The sequence below is a fragment of the Stegostoma tigrinum genome, chromosome 46, assembly GCF_030684315.1.
Source record: "Stegostoma tigrinum isolate sSteTig4 chromosome 46, sSteTig4.hap1, whole genome shotgun sequence".
In the NCBI taxonomy this organism is placed as follows: Eukaryota; Metazoa; Chordata; class Chondrichthyes; order Orectolobiformes; family Stegostomatidae; genus Stegostoma; species Stegostoma tigrinum.
In genome coordinates, this window is record NC_081399.1 from 6640531 (window position 1) to 6664119 (window position 23589).

The 23589-nt window shown below is 52.2% G+C and overlaps 1 protein-coding gene across 3 annotated transcripts in view; it reads left to right on the plus strand.

Moving 5' to 3' along the window:
• Window positions 1-1001: 1001 nt before the first annotated feature.
• LOC125449538 (SWI/SNF-related matrix-associated actin-dependent regulator of chromatin subfamily B member 1-like) overlaps window positions 1002-23589 on the plus strand; it is a 42949-nt gene continuing 20361 nt past the window's right edge. Inside the window, exons 1-4 of one of the 3 annotated variants that reach the window (XM_059642727.1) lie at window positions 1002-1379; window positions 6758-6869; window positions 16611-16740; window positions 22732-22869. In XM_059642727.1, the coding sequence (XP_059498710.1) occupies window positions 1296-1379; window positions 6758-6869; window positions 16611-16740; window positions 22732-22869 (464 nt within the window). In that variant the 5' untranslated portion in view covers window positions 1002-1295. The remainder of the gene's footprint in view (window positions 1380-6757; window positions 6870-16610; window positions 16741-22731; window positions 22870-23589) is intronic. The other 2 variants (XM_059642726.1, XM_059642728.1) reach the window with 2 other exon arrangements.

Here is a 23589-nt window from a genome sequence, read left to right on the forward strand (position 1 = left end):
CCCTTCGACAGTGCCCGCTCCGTCAGCACTGAACCTCCGACATTGGGGCGCTCCCTCAGCACTGACCCTCTGACAGTGCCCACTCCCTCAGCAGTGACCCTCCGACAGTGCCCGCTCCCTCAGCGCTGACCCTCCGACAGTGCCCGCTCCCTCAGCGCTGATGCTCTGACAGTGCCTGCTCCTTCAGCACTGACCCTCCGACAGTGTGGCACTCTCTGAGCACTGAACCTCAGACACCGTCCGCTCCCTCAGCACGGACCCTCCGGTGCCGACTGCCAAGCACTGACAATCCGGTGCCCACTCCCTCAGCACTGACCCTTCGACAGTGCCCGCTCCCTCAGCACTGACCCTCCGACAGTGCCCGCTCCCTCAGCACTGACCCTCCAACAGTGCCCATTCCCTCAGTGCTGACCCTCCGACACTACCTGCTCCCCCTACACTGACCCTCCGACAGTGCCCGCTCCTTCAGCGCTGATGCTCTGACACTGTGGCACTACCTCAGCACTGACCCTCCGACAGTGCCCGCTGCCCCTGCACTGACCCTCCGACAGTGCCTGCTCCCTCAGCACTGACCCTCTGACAGTGCCCGCTCCCTCAGCACTGACCCTCCGACAGTGCCCGCTCCCTCAGCGCTGACCCTCCGACACTGCCCGCTGCCCCTGCACTGACCGTCCGACAGTGCCCGCTCCCTCAGCACTGACCCTCCGACAGTGCTCACTCCCTCAGCACTGACCCTCCGACAGTGCCCGCTCCCTCAGCACTGACCCTCCGACAGTGCTCACTCCCTCAGCACTGACCCTCCGACAGTGCCCACTCCCTCAGCACTGACCCTCCGACAGTGCCCACTCCCTCAGCACTGACCCTCCGACAGTGCCCACTCCCTCAGCACTGACCCTCCGACAGTGCACCTATCCGTCAGTGCTGACAGCTGGAGGGTTTGGTTTTCAGCTGCCTTTCGCTGTTGGATTTCATCCTGCCCGTTCCTACATTTGGGGCTGTGTGATCTGAGTTGAACTGGTCGCTTTGCTCATTCAGGCAGGTTTGTCCCTGATGTAATGTGCTGGCTGCTCAGTCTCTGCTCTCTTCTCTCCACAAGCCTCAGTGTGATCCGCTGCATGCTCCCTCCTGGTGGAGGTGTGGACGATTTTCATTAACATTCTTGTTACGTTTGCTCTGTCCTGTTTTCTTTCCCCCCCTCTCTCTGCCTCTCCCTCCCCTTCTGTCGCCCTCCACTCTCTTCCTTCTGTCCTCTCTCTTTGACACACACACACACACTCTCTCTCTGTCCTTCCTAAATGGCGGCCAGTAAAACATTTGGACTGAAACCTGTGAAATTCCAGCTGGAACAAGCAAGCGAGTGGTTCATGATTGGATCAGAGGTAAAGTGTTGACTTTCTGACCATATTAAAACATCACACAGACAGGGAGAGAGAGAGAGAGAGAGAGGATGAAAGACTCTAGATGAGCGTTTGAGCCAAACTATTCAATTGGGGAGGGGGGGTAAGAATGCTTCAGTTAAACAGTGGAAGATGAGAGATGCATGCATGCAGGCAGTCGCTAATCTCGGTCTTTTATATTTGGTCTGCCTGGGGCCGCCGTTGTGGTTTTGTGTGACACGGAGAGGGGGCCGGCTGGAGGAATGGAGGAGGTCTGCAGTTCTCACCCTGTGCGGCTTCTCGATGGGGGCTGGCTGGTGCTTTGTTCAGCTTCATTCTCCCCCAGCATTTCGCCCTCCCCCCCCCCCCCCCCCCTTTTTGTTTTGCACGGGAAAAATGGAAAATCAAAATCCCTTCCAAAAAAAAAATACCTGGGTGTGCTTTTTGTGTGTGGGCGGTGGGGAGGTGGGTGTGCAACGTGCCTCCCTGCTCTGACCTGTTTTTCAATTTCCACTCGTTGACCCCCTGTTCTGTCGTTCTCGATCTGCTTGGGCCGTTTGGCTGTGTATCGTCGTGTGTGTGTGTGTGTGTGTGTCTGTGGCTTGGTTATGCTGGAAAAAGACTGCGGCATGTCTTCTAACTAACCTAAACCAGCCCTCCCCGCTGTGCGGGAGAGACAAGCTAGACTGTTACAGAAGACAGGACGATTTGCATTTGTATAGCGCCATTTGCGACGTCCTGGTTGCTTTACAGCCAATGAGGTACATTCCTTAGAATGTTGTGGGAAACGGGAGACGCCATTGGACGACAGCAAGATCTCAACATCTACTGCTTCATCACCATCTTTTTGTCAACAAAGCTGAATGGACGAATAACATGAAACAGCAAACCAAGCATAATCCTCACAGCTAAGGTAGCAAAGTGTGAGGCTGGATGAACACAGCAGGCCAAGCAGCATCTCAGGAGCACAAAAGCAGACGTTTCAGGCCTGGACCCTTCATCAGACAGGATGCTCCTCCTGGATGTGCTCCTGAGATGCTGCTTGGCCTGCTGTGTTCATCCAGCCTCACATTTTATTATCTTGGATTCTCCAGCATCTGCAGTTCCCATTATCACTGATACATAATCCTCATAGCCTTGTCCAACATAATACCGTGTATTCTTTTCACCCACCAACATTTTTGCTTCCTGACAGCCGGGCGCTCCCTCAGCACTGACCCTCTGACAGTGCCCGGTCCCTCAGCACTGACCCTCCGACAGTGCCTGCTCCCTCAGCACTGACCCTCCGACAGTGCAGCATGCATGCATCTTCAAGTTACAGGTGAAGGAAATGAAACAATTTCGAGCCAGGAGCCTCAGGTGGATGTACCTGGCAGCATCCTGAATGCCAGCCTTCAATCAATTGGACTCACTCCTCTCAATATCAAGAAAATGTCTTAAGATACTGAATACTGCATTCATTATGGGCACTGACAAAATTCCAACAATGATGTTGAAGATCTGTGCTCCAGAATATGCCGTATCTCTGATCAGCTCGTACAGCTTCAACACACCTAACAGTGTGGGAAATCATCCTGGCACGCCTATGTACAAAAAAAGCCAGTACACGCCTCTTCCGGCCAATTCCCACCCCAACAGTCTCCTCTCGACCATCAGTAAAGTGATGGAAGGTGTCAGTAACAGGGCTATCACACAGCACCGGCTCAGCAATAGCCTGCTCAGTGACGCCCAGTTTGGGTCCCGCCAGGGCCACCCAGCTCCTGATCTCATTACAGCCTTGTTTCAAATGGAGACGAAGGGTTGAATTCCAGACAGTGAGGTGAGAGTGACACCCCTTGACACCAAAGGTGGTGTGACCAGTGTGGCATCAAGGAGCCCTAGTAAAACAGGAATCAGCGTATATCAGGGGGCCAACTCTCCAGTGTTTAGACTCATACCCAATGCTTGGAAGATGCTCCTGTCAGTCACCCTAGGTCCAGGACATCTCTGCAGGAGTTCCTCAGGGGAGTGGCCTAAGCCCAAATATCTTTAGCTGTTTCATCAATGACCTTCCCTCCATCATAGGGTCAAAAGTGGGGATTTTAGCCGATGATTACACAGCGTTCAGCCCCATTTGTGACCCCCTCAGATACTGAAGCAGCCCGTGCCCAAGTACAGCAAGATCTGGACAACATCCAGGCTTGGGCTGACAAGAGGCAAGTGATGTTGGCGCCACACAAATGCCAGGCTGTGCCCATCGCCAATAAGAGACAATCTAACAACTGCCCCTTGACATTCAATGGTGTTACCATCACTGAACCCCCCACCCCCACTATCGACATCCTGGGGGTTACCATTGACCAGAAACTCAACTGGACCCACCGCATAAACACAGCGGCTACGAGAGCAGGCCAGAGGCTAGGAGTCCTGCGGCGAGTAACTCCCGTCCTGTCTCCCCGCCAAAGCCTGTCCCACCAGCGACAAGGCCCAAGTCAGGAGAGTGATGGGATACTCCCCACTAGCCCCTGGATGTGGGCAACCCCAACAACACTCAGGAAGCTTGTCCAGGGCAAAGTGACCCACTTCATTAGCACTGCGTCCACAAGCACCCACCCCCTGCATTACCACCATTCAGCAGTGTGTGCCATCTGCAAAAAATTGAAGTTCATCCAAGATCCTGAGACTACACCTTCCAAACCCACCACCATTTCCGTCAAGAAGGACAAGGACACAGATACGTGGGAACACCACCACCTCAAAGTTCCCCTCCAAGCCACTCCCCATCCTGACTTGGAAGTATATAGCCATTCCTTCAATGTTGCTGGGACAGAACCCTGAAGCTTCATCCCTATCAGCATTGTGGGTCAACCCACACAAAATGCACGAAAGCAGCTCAAGATGTCGAGCTTTATAAAATCATGGAGAGGGTAAATAGACGAGATCTTTCCCCCGGGGGACGGGAGTCCAAAAATAGAGGGGCATAGGTTTAAGGTGAGAGGGGAAGCTTTAAAAGGGTCTTAAGGGGCAACATTTTCACACAGAGGGTGGTGCGTGTATGGAAGGAGCTGCCAGAGGAAGTGGTGGGGGCTGGTACAGTTACAACATTTAAAAGGCATCTGGATGGGGACATGAACAGGAAGGGATTTGGACCAAATGCTGGGAAATGGGACTAGACTAATTTACTGAATCTGGTCGGCGTGGACTAATTAAAAACCTGTCTATTTACTCCTTAAATTTCCTCAATGTCCCAGCAATTGACACACTCTGCGATAACAAATCCCTCCCCGTTAGGAGAAGTAATGCCTCCTCATCTCTGTTTTAAATCTGCTGCACCTTACCCTAAAATTATGACCTCACTCTATATTGCCTAACGTGGGGACATGTTCTCTGTGCGTCTACTTTCTCAATCCCCTTTAACACCTTAACTTACCTCAATTATACCTCCTCTCATTCATCGAAAGTAGAGCCGGGCCAATCTGTTCAATCTCTCTTCTTAAGACAAGCCCCCTCATCTCTGGAATCGATCGAGTGAACCTCCTCTGAGTCACCTCCATTGCAACTCCATCCCTCCTCAAATAAGGGATTACGGAAGGGCTAGTACCTTTTGTAACAGCTGGTATCTCTTGAAGGAGAATCCACAACCTGGGAACACATTTTAAAAAAGATAATGGGAATTGCAGATGCTGGAGAATCCAAGCTAATAAAGCGTGAAGCTGGATGAACACAGCAGGCCCAGCAGCCAAGGAGAGCTCTCTGATGAAGGGTCTAGGCCCGAAATGTCAGCTTTTGTGCTCCTGAGATGTTGCTCGGCCTGCTGTGTTCATCCAGCTTCACGCTTTATTATCTAACACATTTTAAAACCTTGTCACCCATTGGACATCAGGATGACTTTTTTTTATAAAACAAAGGGTCGTGACCCTTGGAACTTATTCCTTAAGAGATGCTGTAAGCTGAGATTTTGAATATTTCTAAATAGATTTTTGATAAGAGAGGAGCCAGGGAGGGTGAAATATTGATGGGGGGGGAAGACAGGAATTTGGAGATGAGCTGCAATCTTATAAATTTACAAAACCAGCCGAATGCAATCGCTGCCCACAATGTGGTCTCCTCTACATTGGGGAAACAAAGTGTAGATTTGGCGACCACTTCGCAGAACATCTACGCTCTGCTCGCAAGAAACTACCTGTTGCCTGCCACTTCAATGCACCTCCTTGCTCCCTGCCCAATATCTCTGTTCCCGGCTTGCTAGTGTTCCAGTGAAGCCCAGCGCAAGCTAGAGGAACAACACCTCATTTTCCGCTTGGGGACCCTACAGCCCTTTGGACTCAATGTTGAGTTCAATAATTTTAGGGCTTAAGGTCCCCCATGTCCCAGCCCCACACCCCACACTCCAGGCCTTGTTACCGCATAGCCTGCCACCACTCACCCCCTGTTGTTAGTCACTAACAGTCCCCATTAACAACTATTCGCCCTCCCAGCCTGATCATTAGCAGCTCCTTTGTCTGTCCAACTGCCTTTCTCTCTCTTTGGGCTCTATCCTATCGTTTACTCCCCACCCCACCCACCTCCCGATTTTCTGCAGATAAACTGACGTTCTCCCAGCCACCATCAGTTCTGAGGAAGGGTCACCGGACCTGAACCGTTAACTGTTTTCTCCTGAATAGATGCTGCCAGATCTGCTGAGCTTTTCTAGCAACTTTGTTTTTGTTTGTTTTCAATTTGGAGAGCAGTCTGAGAACATAAGTGGCCTAAATCTCCCAATTCGTGTATCATCTTATTGTTGAATGTCATGTAACATGCTGGTTTCCATTTCTGCTCATTGTTCATGATATCCCATTCAGATTTGCTTTGTCAACAGTCACGGTGTAATTGAAGGGCCTGGCCATGGGGCGTTGCTGTGGAGCGAGGCTCTGCCACTTGCCTTGGACAGATCACCCATGTTTGATAGCTCTCAGGCCGACCGATATCCTTCTGTTGGCTGTTGGGACAACTGACGTTTTGCCAAAGCACTTGACGGGTGATAGCTTCTCTCGTGTGGCCTGACACTCACCAATGTTGTATCACCGGGGTGGCATAGTGGCTCAGTGGTGCGCACTGCAGCCTCACAACACCAGGGAACCGGGTTCAATTCCAACCTTGGGTGACTGCCTGTGTGGAGTTTGCACATTCTCCCCGTGTCTGCGTGGGTTTCCTCCGGGTGCTCCGGTTTCCTCCCACAGGCCAAAGATGTGCAGGCTACGTGGATCAGCCATGGGAAATTGCCTGTAGTGCTCAGGGGTGTGGGGGTTATAGGGGGACGGGTCTGGGTGGGATGCTTTGAGGGGCGGTGTGGACTTGTTGGGCCGAATGGCCTGTTTCCACACTGTAGGGAATCTAATCTAATCTAATCTAATCTCCGACAGGTGGGAAATTACCTGCGCATGTTCCGGGGCTCGCTGTACAAAAAGTACCCGTCACTTTGGAGACGCCTGGCGACTGTTGAAGAGAGAAAGAAGATTGTTGCTTCATCACACGGTAAGGGTGAACCCTGAGGGTTGTTCCTCTCAACAACGTTGGCTAACCCACTTTTGGAAGACTGTGATAACACAGAGTGGAGCACAGCAGGCCAAGCAGCATCTTAGGAGCAGGAAGGCTGACGTTTCGGGCCTAGACCCTTCATCAGAAAAGGGGGATGGAGAGAGGGTTCTGAAATAAATCGGGAGAGAGGGGGAGGCGGACCGAAGATGGATAGAGGAGAAGATAGGTGGAGGGGAGACAGACCGGTCAAAGAGGCAGGGATGGAGCCAGTAAAGGTGAATGTGGGTGGAGAGGTAGGGAGGAGATAGGTCAGTCCAGGGAGGACGGACGAGTCAAGGGGGCGGGATGAGGCTGGTAGTTAGGAAATGGGGTTAGGCTTGAGGTGGGAGGAGGTGATAGGTGAGAGGAAGAACAGGTTAGGAAGGTGGGGACGAACTGGGCTAGTTTTGGGATGCAGTGGGGGGAGGGGAGATTTTGAAGCTGGTGAAGTCCACATTGATACCATTGGGCTGCAGGGTTCCCAGGCGGAATATGAGTTGCTGTTCCTGCAACCTTCGGGTGGCATCATTGTGGCACTGCAGGAGGCCCATGATGGACATGTCGTCTGAGGAATGGGAGGGAGAGTTGAAATGGTTTGCGACTGGGAGGTGCAGTAAGGGTCTAGGCCTGAAACGTAAGCTTTCCTGCTCCTCTGATGCTGCTTGGCCTGCTGTGTTCATCCAGCTCTACACCTTGCTGTCTCAGATTCTCCAGCATCTGCAGTTCCTACTATTTTTGGAAGACTGTGTTCAGTTTTGGTCTCCCTGTCACAGCAACAATGTTGTGAAATTTGAAAGGATTCAGAAAAGATTTACAAGGATGTTGCAGGGTTGGAGATGCTGAATAGGCTGGGGCTTTTTTCCCTGGAGCGTCACAGGCTGAGGGGTGACCTCACAGAGGTTTATAAGATCATGAGGGGCATGGATAGGTCCTTTCCCTGCAGATAGGGGAGTCCAAAACTAGAGGAGCACAAAAGCTGACGTTTCGGGCCTAGACCCTTCGTCAGAGAGGGGGATGGGGAGAGGCTTCTGGAATAAATAGGGAGAGAGGGGGAGGCGGACCGAAGATGGAGAGAAAAGAAGATAGGTGGAGAGAGTATAGGTGGGGAGGTAGAGAGGGGATAGGTCAGTCCAGGGAAGACGGACAGGTCAAAGAGGCGGGATGAGGTGGTAGGTGGGAAATGGAGGTGCATAGGTTTAAGGTGGGCGGGGAAAAATTTAAAAGCAACCTAAGGGGTAACCTTTTCACACAGAGGGTGGTGCGTGTATGGAATGAGCTGCCAGAGGAAGTGGTGGAGGCTGGTACAGTTACAGCATTTAAAAGGCATCTGGATGGGGACATGGATAGGAAGGGATCAGAGGGACATGGACCAAATGCTGGGACTAGATTACTTTAGGATATCTGGTCAGCGTGGACAAGTTGGACCAAAGGGTCTGCTTCCATGTTGTACAATGCTTTGACTAACAGTGCTGCCTCACAGCACCAGGGACCTGGGTTCAATCCCACCCTCAGGTGACTGACTGTGTGGGAGTTTGCACAGTCTCCCTGTGTCTGCATGGGTTTCCTCCAGGTGCTCCGGTTTCCTCCCACCGTCCAAAGATGTGCAGGTTGGGGTGGGTTGCCCATTCTATGTTGCCCCGCAGTGCCCAGGGTTTAGGTGGGTTATTGGGGAATGGGATGGGGTGGGATGCTCTGATGGTTGGTGTGGACATGTTGGGTCTGTTTCCACACAGTAGGGATTCAATGATCTATGTCTCTATTAGGCCAGTATTCCAAAGGCCATATTGATTATTTTCTACACCTGTTTGTGACACTGAAAAGATCTCTGCACCTGAACCCCCAATCTCTTTGGACATCCACTGTACTTATCTTTATAACCATCTAAAATGCCCCCCGAACTGTCGTTTATAGATCGAGTGTGGCTAACCTCTTACTTGCTCGCATTGACATCGACCAAGCACAGTTTTACCCATTTCCTCAGCCGATCACTGTCTCTTTCCAGTTTTACGCTATCATCGACGCCACGAACAATGCTGCCCGATTTTGTGTCATGAGCAATTGTGGGTACATGACTTTCTATGCCTTTGAATAATGTCAATAACTGAGGCCCTAACTTCAGAAAGGACGTCCTGGAACTAGAGGGGGTTCGCGAGGTTGATCCCAGAGTTGAGGTGGTTGGCTTATGAGAAGACTTTCAGTAGACTTGGATGATACTCATTGAAATTTAGAAGAATGAGTGGGGATCGTGGAATCCCGACAGTTTGGAAACTGGCCATTTGACCCAACAAGTCCACCCCGCCCCTCCGAGCAGCATCCCACTGAGACCCATTCCCCGAATTTCCCATGTCTAACCCACCCTAACCTGCACATCCCTGGGCACTATGGGACAATTTAGCACGGCCAACCCACCCTAACCTGCACATCCCTGGGCATATGGGACAATTCAGCACGGCCATCCCACCCTAACCCGCACGTCCCTGGGCACGACGGGACAATTTAGCACGGCCAATCCACCCTAACCCGCACATCTCTGGGCACTACGGGACAATTTAGCACGGCCAATCCACCCTAACCCGCACATCCCTGGGTACTACGGGACAATTTAGCACGGCCAATCCACCCTAACCCGCACATCCCTGGGCACTATGGGACAATTTAGCACGGCCAATTCACCCTAACCTGCACATCCCTGGGCACTATGGGACAATTTAGCACGGCCAATTCACCCTAACCCGCACATCCCTGGGCACTACGGGACAATTTAGCACGGCCAATCCACCCTAACCTGCACATCCCTGGGCCCTATGGGACAATTTATCATGGCCAATCCACCCTAACCTGCACATCCCTGGGCACTATGGGACAATTTAGCACGGCCATCCCACCCTAACCTGCACATCCCTGGGCACTATGGGAAAATTTAGCACGGCCAATCCACCCTAACCCGCACATCCCTGGGCACTATGGGACAATTTAGCACGGCCAATTCACCCTAACCTGCACATCCCTGGGCACTATGGGACAATTTAGCACGGCCAGCCCACCCTAACCCGCACATCCCTGGGCACTATGGGACAATTTAGCACGGCCAACCCACCCTAACCCGCACATCCCTGGGCACTATGGGACAATTTAGCACGGCCAACCCACCCTAACCTGCACATCCCTGGGCACTATGGGACAATTTAGCACGGCCAATCCACCCTAACCCGCACATCCCTGGGCACTATGGGACAATTTAGCACGGCCATCCCACCCTAACCTGTACGTCCCTGGGCACTACGGGACAATTTAGCACGGCCAATCCACCCTAACCCGCACATCCCTGGGCACTATGGGACAATTTAGCACGGCCATCCCACCCTAACCTGTACGTCCCTGGGCACTACGGGACAATTTAGCACGGCCAATCCACCCTAACCCGCACATCCCTGGGCACTACGGGACAATTTAGCACGGCCAATCCACCCTAACCTGCACATCCCTGGGCACTACGGGACAATTTAGCACGGCCAATCCACCCTAACCCGCACATCCCTGGGCACGACGGGACAATTTAGCACGGCCAATCCACCCTAACCTGCACATCCCTGGGCACTATGGGACAATTTAGCACGGTCAATCCACCCTAACCCGCACATCCCTGGGCACTATGGGTCAATTTAGCACGGCCAACCCACCCTAACCCACACATCCCAGGGCACTACGGGACAATTTAGCACGGCCAATCCACCCTAACCTGCACATCCCTGGGCACTATGGGAAAATTTAGCACGGCCAATCCACCCTAACCCGCACTTCCCTGGGCACTATGGGACAATTTAGCACGGCCAACCCACCCTAACCCACACATCCCTGGGCACTACGGGACAATTTAGCACGGCCAACCCACCCTAACCTGCACATCCCTGGGCACTATGGGACAATTTAGCACGGCCAATTCACCCTAACCTGCACATCCCTGGGCACTATGGGACAATTTAGCACGGCCAATCCACCCTAACCCGCACATCCCTGGACACTATGGGACAATTTAGCACGGCCAATCCACCCTAACCTGCACCTCCCTGGGCACTATGAGACAATTTTGCACGGCCAACCCACCCTAACCTGCACATCCCTGGGCACTATGGGACAATTTAGCACGGCCAATCCACCCTAACCTGCACATCCCTGGGCACTATGGGACAATTTAGCACGGCCAACCCACCCTAACCTGCACATCCCTGGGCACTATGGGACAATTTAGCACGGCCAACCCACCCTAACCCGCACGTCCCTGGACACTATGGGACAATTTAGCACGGCCAACCCACCCTAACCTGCACATCCCTGGACACTATGGGACAATTTAGCACGGCCAATCCACCCTAACCTGCACATCCCTGGGCACTATGGGACAATTTAGCACGGCCATCCCACCCTAACCTGCACATCCCTGGGCACTATGGGAAAATTTAGCACGGCCAATCCACCCTAACCCGCACATCCCTGGGCACTATGGGACAATTTAGCACGGCCAATTCACCCTAACCTGCACATCCCTGGGCACTATGGGACAATTTAGCACGGCCAGCCCACCCTAATCCGCACATCCCTGGGCACTATGGGACAATTTAGCACGGCCAACCCACCCTAACCCGCACATCCCTGGGCACTATGAGATAATTTAGCACGGCCAACCCACCCTAACCCGCACATCCCTGGGCACTATGGGACATTTTAGCACGGCCAACCCACCCTAACCTGCACATCCCTGGGCACTATGGGACAATTTAGCACGGCCAATCCACCCTAACCCGCACATCCCTGGGTACTATGGGACAATTTAGCACGGCCATCCCACCCTAACCTGCACGTCCCTGGGCACTACGGGACAATTTAGCACGGCCAATCCACCCTAACCCGCACATCCCTGGGCACTACGGGACAATTTAGCACGGCCAACCCACCCTAACCCGCACATCCCTGGGCACTATGGGACAATTTAGCACGGCCAATCCACCCTAACCTGCACATCCCTGGGCACTATGGGAAAATTTAGCACGGTCAACCCACCCTAACCCGCACATCCCTGGGCACTATGAGACAATTTAGCACGGCCAACCCACCCTAACCCGCACATCCCTGGGCACTATGGGACAATTTAGCACAGCCAACCCACCCTAACCTGCACATCCCTGGGCACTATGAGACAATTTAGCACGGCCAACCCACCCTAACCCGCACATCCCTGGGCACTACGGGACAATTTAGCACGGCCAATCCACCCTAACCCGCACATCCCTGGGCACTATGGGACAATTTAGCACGGCCAATCCACCCTAACCCGCACATCCCTGGGCACTACGGGACAATTTAGCACGGCCAACTCACCCTAACCTGCACATCCCTGGGCACTATGGGACAATTTAGCACGGCCAATCCACCCTAACCTGCACATCCCTGGGCACTATGGGACAATTTAGCACGGCCAACCCACCCTAACCTGCACATCCCTGGGCACTATGGGACAATTTAGCACGGCCAGCCCACCCTAATCCGCACATCCCTGGGCACTATGGGACAATTTAGCACGGCCAACCCACCCTAACCCGCACATCCCTGGGCACTATGAGATAATTTAGCACGGCCAACCCACCCTAACCCGCACATCCCTGGACACTATGGGACAATTTAGCACGGCCAACCCACCCTAACCTGCACATCCCTAGGCACTACGGGACAATTTAGCACGGCCAACCCACCCTAACCTGCACATCCCTGGACACTATGGGGCAATTTAACACGGTCAACCCACCATAACCCACACATCCCTGGGCACTATGTGACAATTTAGCACGGCCAATCCACCCTAACCCGCACATCCCTGGGCACTATGGGACAATTTAGCGCGGCCAATCCACCCTAACCCGCACATCCCTGGGCACTACGGGACAATTTAGCACAGCCAACCCACCCTAACCCGCACATCCCTGGACACTACAGGACAATTTAGCACGGCCAATCCACCCTAACCCGCACATCCCTGGGCACTACGGGACAATTTAGCATGGCCAATCCACCCTAACCCGCACATCCCTGGGCACTATGGGACAATTTAGCACGGCCAATCCACCCTAACCCGCACATCCCTGGGCACTATGGGACAATTTAGCACGGTCAACCCACCCTAACCTGCACATCCCTGGGCACTACGGGACAATTTAGCACGGCCAACCCACCCTAACCCGCACATCCCTGGGCACTACGGGACAATTTAGCACGGCCAATCCACCCTAACCCGCACATCCCTGGGCACTACGGGACAATTTAGCGCGGCCAATCCACCCTAACCCGCACATCCCTGGGCACTATGGGACAATTTAGCACGGTCAACACACCCTAACCTGCACATCCCTGGGCACTATGGGACAATTTAGCACGGCTATTCCCACCCTAACCCGCACACCTTTGGACTGTGGGAGGAAACCGGAGCACCCGGAAGAAACCCACGCAGACACAGGGAGAATGTGCAAACTCCCACACAGACCGTCCCGCACACCCAAGGCTGGAATCAAACCCTGGCCCCTGGTCAGTTGCCTTGAGGCAGCGGTGCTGACTACTGAGCCACCGTGCCAACCCCCATAGGAACCGGAATACTCTTATAGGAGTATTCCGGGTTGGAGTGAAGATTTCTATTTGCGTGCTAGTTGTTGATGTTGGTGGGTTCATCGAGCCTCCTGCGAAGCGCCGTTGGCTTGTGCCGGCTCGAATTTGTATGGTGTGGTTTTTGCCGGCTCCAGCTGTGTGTTGTAATGGTCAATAGGTCGGGTCTAATTCAATGTGCTTGTTGATGGAGTTCGCGGATGAATGCCAAGCTTCCAAGAATTCCCTGGCCGACCCTCTGTTTGGCTTGTCCTATGATGGTCATGTTGCCCCAGTTGAAAGTGTCGCTCTTCCTGTCTCCGTGTATTGAAACCGAGGACATCTGGCTGGTGCTCGTGGATGCGGGTCGCTCGTTGTTTGTAGTGTTGTGTGCAGTCTCCACACAGTAAGTTGTAAACTGCAATTGTCCTGTCCACGGTATCTATTGGGTCTTAAACCCTGGTCAGTTTCTGTCTTAGTGTGTCTGTAATGATTCCCAGCCACCTGACTAGTCTGGCTCTAAGTTCTGAGAAATGCCAAAACCCGCAACAATAGCCAGCATACCGTGTATAATGAAACGCCTCAAGACTGACAGCCCGACTACTCAGACTGCTGGGAATCATTACAGACACACTAAGACAGCAACTGACCCAATAGATACCGTAGACTTGGAACATAGAACATAGGCCCTCGATGTCGCCCCGACCTGTGAAACCAATCTGAAGCCCATCTAACCTACACTATTCCATTATCATCCATATGTTTATCCAATGTCCACTTAAATGCCCCTAAAGTTGGTGCGTTTACTACCGTTGCAGGCAGGGCATTCCACGCCCTTACTACTCTCTGAGTAAAGAACCTACCTCTGACATTTGTCCTATATCTATCACCCCCTCAATTTAAAGCTATGTCCCCTCATGCTTGCCGTCACCATCCGAGGAAAAAGGCTCTCACTATTCACCCTATTTAATCCTCTGATCATTTTGTATGTGTCTATTAAGTCAGCTCTTAACCTTCTTCTCTCTAACGAAAACAGCCTCAAGTCCCTCAGCCTTTTCTCATAAGACCTTCCCTCCATACCAGGCAACATCCTGGTAAATCTCCTCTGCACCCTTTCCAAAGCTTCCGCATCCTTCCTATAATGCGGTGACCAGAACCGTACGCAATACTTCAAGTGTGGCCGCACCAGAGTTTTGTACAGCTGCAGCAAAACTCATGGCTCCGAAACGCAATCCCTCTACCAATAAAACCTAACACACTGTATGCCTTCTTAATAGCCCTGTCAACCTGGGTGGCAACTTTCAGGAATCTATGCATATGGACACCGAGGTCTCTCTGCTCATCCACACTACTAAGAATCTTACCATTAGCCCAGTACTCTGTATTCCTGTTACTCCTTCCAAAGTGAATCACCTCACACTTTTTCACATTAAACTCCATTTGCCACCTCTCAGCCCAGCTCTGCAGTTTATCTGTGTCCCTCTGTAACCTGCAACATCCTTCCGCACTATCCACAACTCCACCGACCTTGGTGTCATCTGCAAATTTACAAATCCATCCTTCTATGCCCTCATCCAGGTCATTTATAAAAATGACAAACAGCAGTGGCCCCAGAACAGATCCTTGCGGTACACCGCACGTAACTGAACTCCAGTTCCCATCAACCACCCTCTGTCTTCTTACAGCGAGCCAATTTCTGATCCAAACCACTAAATCACCCTCAATCCCATGCCTCTGTATTTTCTGCAATAGCTTACCGTGGGGAACCTTATCAAATGCTTTTCTGAAATACATGTACACCACATCATCTGCTTTACCCTCATGCACCTGTTCGGACCTCTTCAGGCACCACCTTCAAAAATTTCAATGAGATCTTCAGGCATGACCTACCCATCACTGGCTCTCCCTGAGGAACTGGAAATTTTCGAGGTGTTCTCGATTATAAATTTCAGTAAATTCCCCCATCACAGATGTCAGGCCAACTGGCCTATAATTTCCTGTTGAGCCCTCCTTAACAAGTGGACTGTTTGTTTTCCAATCCTGAGGGACGACTCAGGCATCCAGGAACTGCTGAAGTTAAGAAGAGGTCAGTAGAGTTTTAAAACAACAGGGAATTGAAGCCCACGAGCGGCTGAAAGAGAATCTGAGGCCTGGGGCAGATCATACATGATCTTGTTGAATGATGGGATAGGTTTGAGGGGCCAAATGTCCTACTGCCGTTACTATTCTTTTTACACACTCACTGAAATGGGCACATGGTGAAACATTCAGACTGACGTTCACAAGTACAATCACACTGAGTCACAGGGAACGATAGCACTGTGATAAAATCACTCAGTGATCCAGAGGACTGGACTAGTCATCCAGCCTGATTCATTTAAATGCTACAGATGTCAGCAGGTGGGTACGTCAAAATCCAGTTCATATACAGACCTGGAGTCTCACTCACACACACACACACACACACACACACACACACACACACACACACACACACACACACACACACACACACACACACAAACATACACACTCACACACTCTCTCGCACGCACATGCACGCACACATACAACACACACTCTCAATCTCACACACACACATGCACGTGCACACTCTCTCATGCTCACACTCTCCCAAGCTCACACACACTCTCACTGTCACATTCTCACACTCACACCCTCACACTCTGTCACTCACACACACACTCACTCTCACATGCTCGCACTCACACACTCTCTCACACACACACACACACACACTCATTCACTCTCACACGCACTCATTCTCACATTCACTCTCACATGCTCACATGCTCTCTCTCTCTCTCTCTCACACTCACACAGTCACACTCTCATACTCACACAGTCACACTCACTCTCTTACTGTCACACTCACACTCACACACCCGCAGTCTCTACAGGAGCTGATACAGAGAAACACAGAGTTTGCAGAGCTAACACTGAGCCACACCCAGCACCTTCATCGTGTGTCCACCTCACCCTGGTGTTGCATGGCGCATGTAACTGAGGAAACTGAATAACCAAGATGTATGCCTTTGCATGTCTCTTTAGATCATGGCTACACAACCCTGGCCACTAACGTTACCCTGTTACGTGCAACAGAGGTGGAAGAGATCCTGGAAGGCAACGATGAAAAGTACAAGGCCGTCTCTATCAGCACTGAGCCTCCAACGTACCTTCGGTAAAAACATCTACTTTGTGGGTTTTGGTTGAGTCAGTTGACTTAAAACTGAGGTTAGGGGGCTTCTCCTTTTCACCGTCTTCAATGAAGGGCCGTGTCCTAAGAGGACCGTGAATAGCCTCCTTCCTCTCAGCCAGTGGCTCCAGGTTCACATCCCACGCCAGGACCCACCAGGCCCCTGGGATGGCGCATTGATATCACCGTGAAGTAACGATTTGTGAGTCATGCCAGTGGGAGGCGGCAGTGAGAGAGAGAGAGAGAGATTCTTGCTACAATGGCGAGAACCTCAGAGCTTCCACCCCTCGCTGCCCACTGCTCCAGCCTACAACAGGCTCAGAATTGCCACTGTGCCGAAGGAAGCCGTTCAGCCCATCTTGGTTCTATCACCTCATGCCAATTCCCCCTTATCCAGGAACACCCACTATCCAAGTGATCATCTAGTGAATGCGTTAATTGTACCTGCTACCCCCCTGCAACATTTCCAGGCAACAAACACTCTCTCAAAATGTTTGACGTTGGTTGGAGATATTGGTGATGGGGAGAGTGGTGGCTGGTTTGGTGTTAGTGGGGGCGTTTTGCTGGTTGGATGTCGGGGTGGACCAGCTCGCTACGATCAGCACAGAGTTCAAATCCATGTCCACCCCACGGCAGTGTGGGTCAGAAATGCTTTCAGGCCAAGATTCAAGATGAAGGGGAAAGAGGGAGTGGACGGGATCTGCCGACTCGCTGGAGTTTTAACGGTTGAGAGCCAATCCCATTGTAGTGCAGATTGGAATGGGATTCCTGGTGGGCTGGCATGATGGATACAAGAATCTGAGATAACCAGGTGTAGAGCTGGATGAACACAGCAGGCCAAACAGCATCGGAGGAGCAGGAAAGCTGATGTTTCTAGCCTAGACCATTTTCTGAAGAAGGGTCTAGGCCCGAAACGTCAGCTCTCCTGCTCCTATGATGCTGCTTGGCCTGCTGTGTTCATCCAGCTCTACACCTGGTTATCTCAGATTCTCCAGCATCTGCAGTTCCTACTGTCTCTGGTCATGGAGGGTAGAGGTGGAGGGTCTTTTTAAGCATGGAGACTGATAACTAGCAGTGTTCCACAGTGATCAATCTCAGATCCTCTGTTGTTTGTAATATATATATGTGTAAATGACCTGGAAGTACATAAGGGTGGTCTAATTCGTAAGTTTGCAGATGACACAAAGATTAGTGGAGTTGCTAATCATGCCGAAAATTGTGAAAGGATGCTACAGGATACGGATAGATTGGTGACCTGGCCACAGAAATGGCAGATGGAGTTTAATTCAGACAAATATGAGGCGATGCATTTTGGAGGATCAAGTTTAAGTGTGAATCATACTGTTAATGACAGAACCCTCAGGAACATTAACGTATAGATGGATGCAGGTCCACCGTTCCCTAACAGATGCAGCGCAAGGGGCTAAAGTGATTCAGGAGACATATGGCATACTTGCCTTCATCACCTGGGGCATGGAGTACAAGGTGAGAGTTGGCAAACGATGCTGCAGCGATATAAAACCCTTGTTAGGCTGCGCTTGGAGTATTGTGCACAGTTTTGATCACCACACCACCAGAAGGACGTGGAAATTTTGGAGAGAGTGCAGAGAAGGTTCATCAGATCTCGAGAGCATTGGCTACGAGGAAGGGCGAAAAAGACTAGGAATTTTTTCACTCAAAAGACATCAGCTGAGAGGAGACCTGACAGAGCATCTACAAAATTATGAGAGGCACAGATAGGGTGGATAGTAAGAGGCTTTTTCCCAGGGTTGAAGTTTCAATTACAAGGGGGCACACATTCAAAGGGAGAGGGGGAATGTTTAAAGGAGATGTGTGAGGGATGTTTTTCATGCAGAAAGTGGTAGGAGCCTGGAATGTACTGCCAGACGAGGTGGTGGAAGCGGGCACATTGGCAACATTTAAGATGCACCTGGATGGTGACCTGAATATGGAGGGAATAGAGGGATAAAGACTGAATAAGGGCAGAGAGTGTGTTTTTTAGTTTACTCAGGTCATGATGAGCGGCACAGGCTTAGAGGGCTGAAGGGCCTGTTCCTGTGCTGTACTTCTCTTTTGTATAAAACTGTTTGAGGGTTTGTCAGGCTATAGACTGGGATTCATCTCTCTTTCTGTCTTTATCTCTCTCTCTTTCCATCTCTTTATCTCCCTCTCTTTGTTTCTCTATCTCTCTCTCTCTCTGTCTTCTCCCTGCATCTCTCTCTCACCATCTCTCTCTATCTCTCTCTCTCTTGCATTCTCTCCTCCCATCTCTTGCTCTCTGTCCATTTTTCTAGTGTTCCTTCCTTTTCCTTCTCACTCTACATTTATCTCACTATCAGTCTCTCCCTCTATCTGTCGCCCTCTCTCTGCCTTCTTCTCTCTCACTCTCTCTATCACATTCTACCCTGCCTCTCTCCATCTTTTTATCTTTCTCGTTCTCTCTGGTGTCTTCGCTTTTCTCCCTCTCTGTGACCATCTTCATTTCGCTCTTTTGTTCCGACTGTATGTCTATCTCAGTCTCTCCCTCCATCTCTCTCTTGCTGCCCATCTCTATTGCTTTATTTCTCTGTTTCTGTCTGTCCGTTTGTCTCTCTCTGTCCCACCATCTCTCTTCCTCTCTCTCCATCTCTATCTCCATCTCTGCCCCTCTCTGCCTGCATCGCGCTATTCCTTTCTCACTCTGTCCATCTCTCTCTTTCTCTCCCTCTCTCTCTCTCACTCTAGTTCTCACTCTCTCCCTCCGGCAGTGTATCTCAATGTTTTTTCTCCCCATTTCCCTCTCTCTTTCTCTGTCTCTGTGTTTCAGTGTAGAAGAGACCTAATCCAAGTCCTTTACAGTTCCAAGATAACCACATGCTCCTAGAATCTGTGCCACTACTGATAGAGAAGTCCCCTTTCTGACTATCTGATTGACCTATCCCTTCAGGAATCTGTGGACAAACAACCCCGGATCACTCTATTCCTCTGAGATTTCTAATATCCTGCCATTCATTGCCTTGTTCCTTCTCCCATCATCTCACCATCTGCCCATCTGACCAATCTGTCTATGTCTTAGGTCCTCCTCACTACTCGGAAGATCTTTGTAGCATCCACAAACTTACTCATCAACCCCCATCCAATTCTCATCGACATCATTGATGAAGATCTCTAATAATAAGAAGCCCAGCCCTGATCCCTATGGGACACCACAGGGAATCCACTTACACAGCTTTCCATCACCACCCTCTGTTCCCCGTCACAATGTCAAACTTGGATCCATCTTGCCAAGTTACCCTGGGAAGCATGAACGATTTCCCTCCTTTATCGGTTTCCCATGTGGGCCCTTGTCAAAAGCCTTGCTAAAATCCATATCGATGACATTAACTGCCCAAACCTCGTCCAAACACTTAGAATCCTTCTAGTGCAGAAGTAGGCCTTTCAGTCCATCATGCCCATACTGCACACCCCCCCAAACAGCATCCCACCCAGGCCAACAGCATCCCTGTAATTCTGCACATCCCACATCCAGTTCTCCCAGCCTCCACTTCCCTGGACATTTCAGATCAATTTAGTGCGGCCAATCCACCCTAACCCGCACATCCCTGGGCACTATGGGACAATTTAGCACGGCCAATCCACCCTAACCTGCACATCCGTGGGCACTACGGGACAATTTAGCACTGCCAATCCACCCTAACCCGCACATCCCTGGACACTACGGGACAATTTAGCACGGCCAATCCACCCTAACCCGCACATCCCTGGGTACTACGAGACAATTTAGCACGGCCAATCCACCCTAACCCGCACATCCCTGGGCACTACGGGACAATTTAGCACGGCCAACCCACCCTAACCTGCACATCCCTGGGCACTATGGGACAATTTAGCATGGCCAATCCACCCTAACCCGCACATCCCTGGGCACTATGGGACAATTTAGCATGGCCAATCCACCCTAACCCGCACATCCCTGGGCACTACGGGACAATTTAGCACGGCCAACCCACCCTAACCTGCACATCCCTGGGCACTACGGGACAATTTAGCATGGCCAATCCACCCTAACCCGCACATCCCTGGGCACTATGGAACAATTTAGCACGGCCAATCCACCCTAACCTGCACATCCCTGGGCACTACGGGACAATTTAGCACGGCCAACCCACCCTAACCCTCACATCCCTGGGCACTATGAGACAATTTAGCACGGCCAATCCACCCTAACCCACACATCCCTGGGCACTATGGGACAATTTAGCACGGCCAACCCACCCTAACCTGCACATCCCTGGGCACTACGGGACAATTTAGCACGGCCAATCCACCCTAACCCGCACATCCCTGGGCACTACGGGACAATTTAGCACGGCCAACCCACCCTAACCCGCACATCCCTGGGCACTACGGGACAATTTAGCACGGCCAACCCACCCTAACCTGCACATCCCTGGGCACTATGGGACAATTTAGCACGGCCAACCCACCCTAACCCGCACATCCCTGGGCACTACGGGACAATTTAGCACGGCCAACCCACCCTAACCCACACATCCCTGGGCACTACGGGACAATTTAGCACAGCCAATCCACCCTAACCTGCACATCCCTGGGCACTATGGGACAATTTAGCACGGCCAATCCACCCTAACCTGCACATCCCTGGACACTACGGGACAATTTAGCACGGCCAACCCACCCTAACCTGCACATCCCTGGGCACTATGGGACAATTTAGCATGGCCAACCCACCCTAACCCGCACATCCCTGGGCACTATGGGACAATTTAGCATGGCCAACCCACCCTAACCCGCACATCCCTGGGCACTATGGGACAATTTAGCATGGCCAACCCACCCTAACCTGCACATCCCTGGGCACTATGGGACAATTTAGCACGGCCAATCCACCCTAACCCGCACATCCCTGGGCACTATGGGGCAATTTAGCACGGCTAACCCACCCTAACCCGCACATCCCTGGGCACTATGGGACAATTTAGCACGGCCAACCCACCCTAACCTGCACATCCCTGGGCACTACGGGACAATTTAGCACGGCCAACCCACCCTAACCCGCACATCCCTGGGCACGATGGGACAATTTAGCACGGCCAACCCACCCTAACCAGCACATCCCTGGGCACTACGGGACAATTTAGCACGGCCAACCCACCCTAACCCGCACATCCCTGGGCACGATGGGACAATTTAGCACGGCCAACCCACCCTAACCCGCACATCTCTGGACACTATGGGACAATTTAGCACGGCCAACCCACCCTAACCCGCACATCCCTGGGCACGATGGGACAATTTAGCACGGCCAACCCACCCTAACCAGCACATCCCTGGGCACTACGGGACAATTTAGCACGGCCAACCCACCCTAACCCGCACATCCCTGGGCACGATGGGACAATTTAGCACGGCCAACCCACCCTAACCCGCACATCTCTGGACACTATGGGACAATTTAGCACGGCCAACCCACCCTAACCCGCACATCCCTGGACACTATGGGACAATTTAGCACGGCCAACCCACCCTAACCCGCACATCCCTGGGCACGATGGGACAATTTAGCACGGCCAACCCACCGTAACCCACACATCTTTGGACTGTGGAGGAAACCCACACAGACAAGGGGCGAATGTGCAAACTCCACACAGACAGCCGCCCGAGGGTGGAATCGAACCCGGGTCCCCAGGGCTGCAAGGCAGCAGGGCTGGCCACTGAGCCACCACAACTGCCCTCTGACAACGCCATGCTGACTATCGCTGATCAAACCTTGCCCCTCTAAATGGAGATCAAGTTTCTCCTTCGCTGTTATATCCAGAGGTTTCCCTGCCACAGATGTTTCTATCAGTATCTCTGTATCTATTTCTCTCTCTCTCTGTCTGGGTTTCTCTTTTTCTCTTTCACTCATTCCCTCTTTCCATCAGTCTCCCTCTGCCTGCCTCTCACTCTCAATCCTTTCTCCACTGTTCATTGCAGGGAACCAAAGTCGAAGCGAAGTAACCAATGGGTGCCCACCCTACCGAACAGCTCGCACCACCTGGACGCAGTGCCCTGTTCAACCTCCATCAACAGAAACCGCATGGGCCGGGACAAGAAGAGGGTTTTCCCCCTATGGTGAGTTCAGCAGGTCGATGCCCAGACAGCAAGTAACAGCAGGTAGTATGGAAGGGACACTGACATACGGTCATTGCTAAGAGATCGCCGCACTGTCGGAGGGTCAGTGCTGAGGGAGCGGGCACTGTCGGAGGGTCAGTGCTGAGGGACTGGGCACTGACATAGGGTCATTGCTAAGAGATCGCCGCACTGTCGGAGGGTCAGTGCTGAGGGAGTGGGCACTGTCGGAGGGTCAGTGCTGAGGGAGCGGGCACTGTCGGAGGGTTAGCGCTGAGAGAGTGGGCACCGTCGGAGGGTCAGTGTTTCTGGAGCGGGCACTGTCGTAAGGTCAGTGCTGAGGGAGCGGGCACTGTCGTAGGGTCACTGCTGTGGGAGTGGGCACTGTCGGAGGGTCAGTGCTGAGGGAGTGGGCACTGTCGCAGGGTCAGTGCTGGGGAGCGCTGCACTGTCAGAGGGTCAGGGCTGAGGGAGCGTGCACTGTCGGAGGGTCAGTGCTGAGGGAGTGGGCACTGTCGGTGGGTCAGTGCTGAGGGGGTGGGCACTGTCGAAGGGTCAGGGCTGAGCGAGTGGGCACTATCGGTGGGCCAGTGCCGAGGGTGCTGGCACTGTCAGAGGGTCAGCGGTGAGGGAGCAGGCACTGTCAGGGGTCAGCGCTGAGGTAGTGGGCACTGTTGGAGGGTCAGTGCTGAGGGAGTGGGAGGGTCAGTGCTGAGGGAGTGG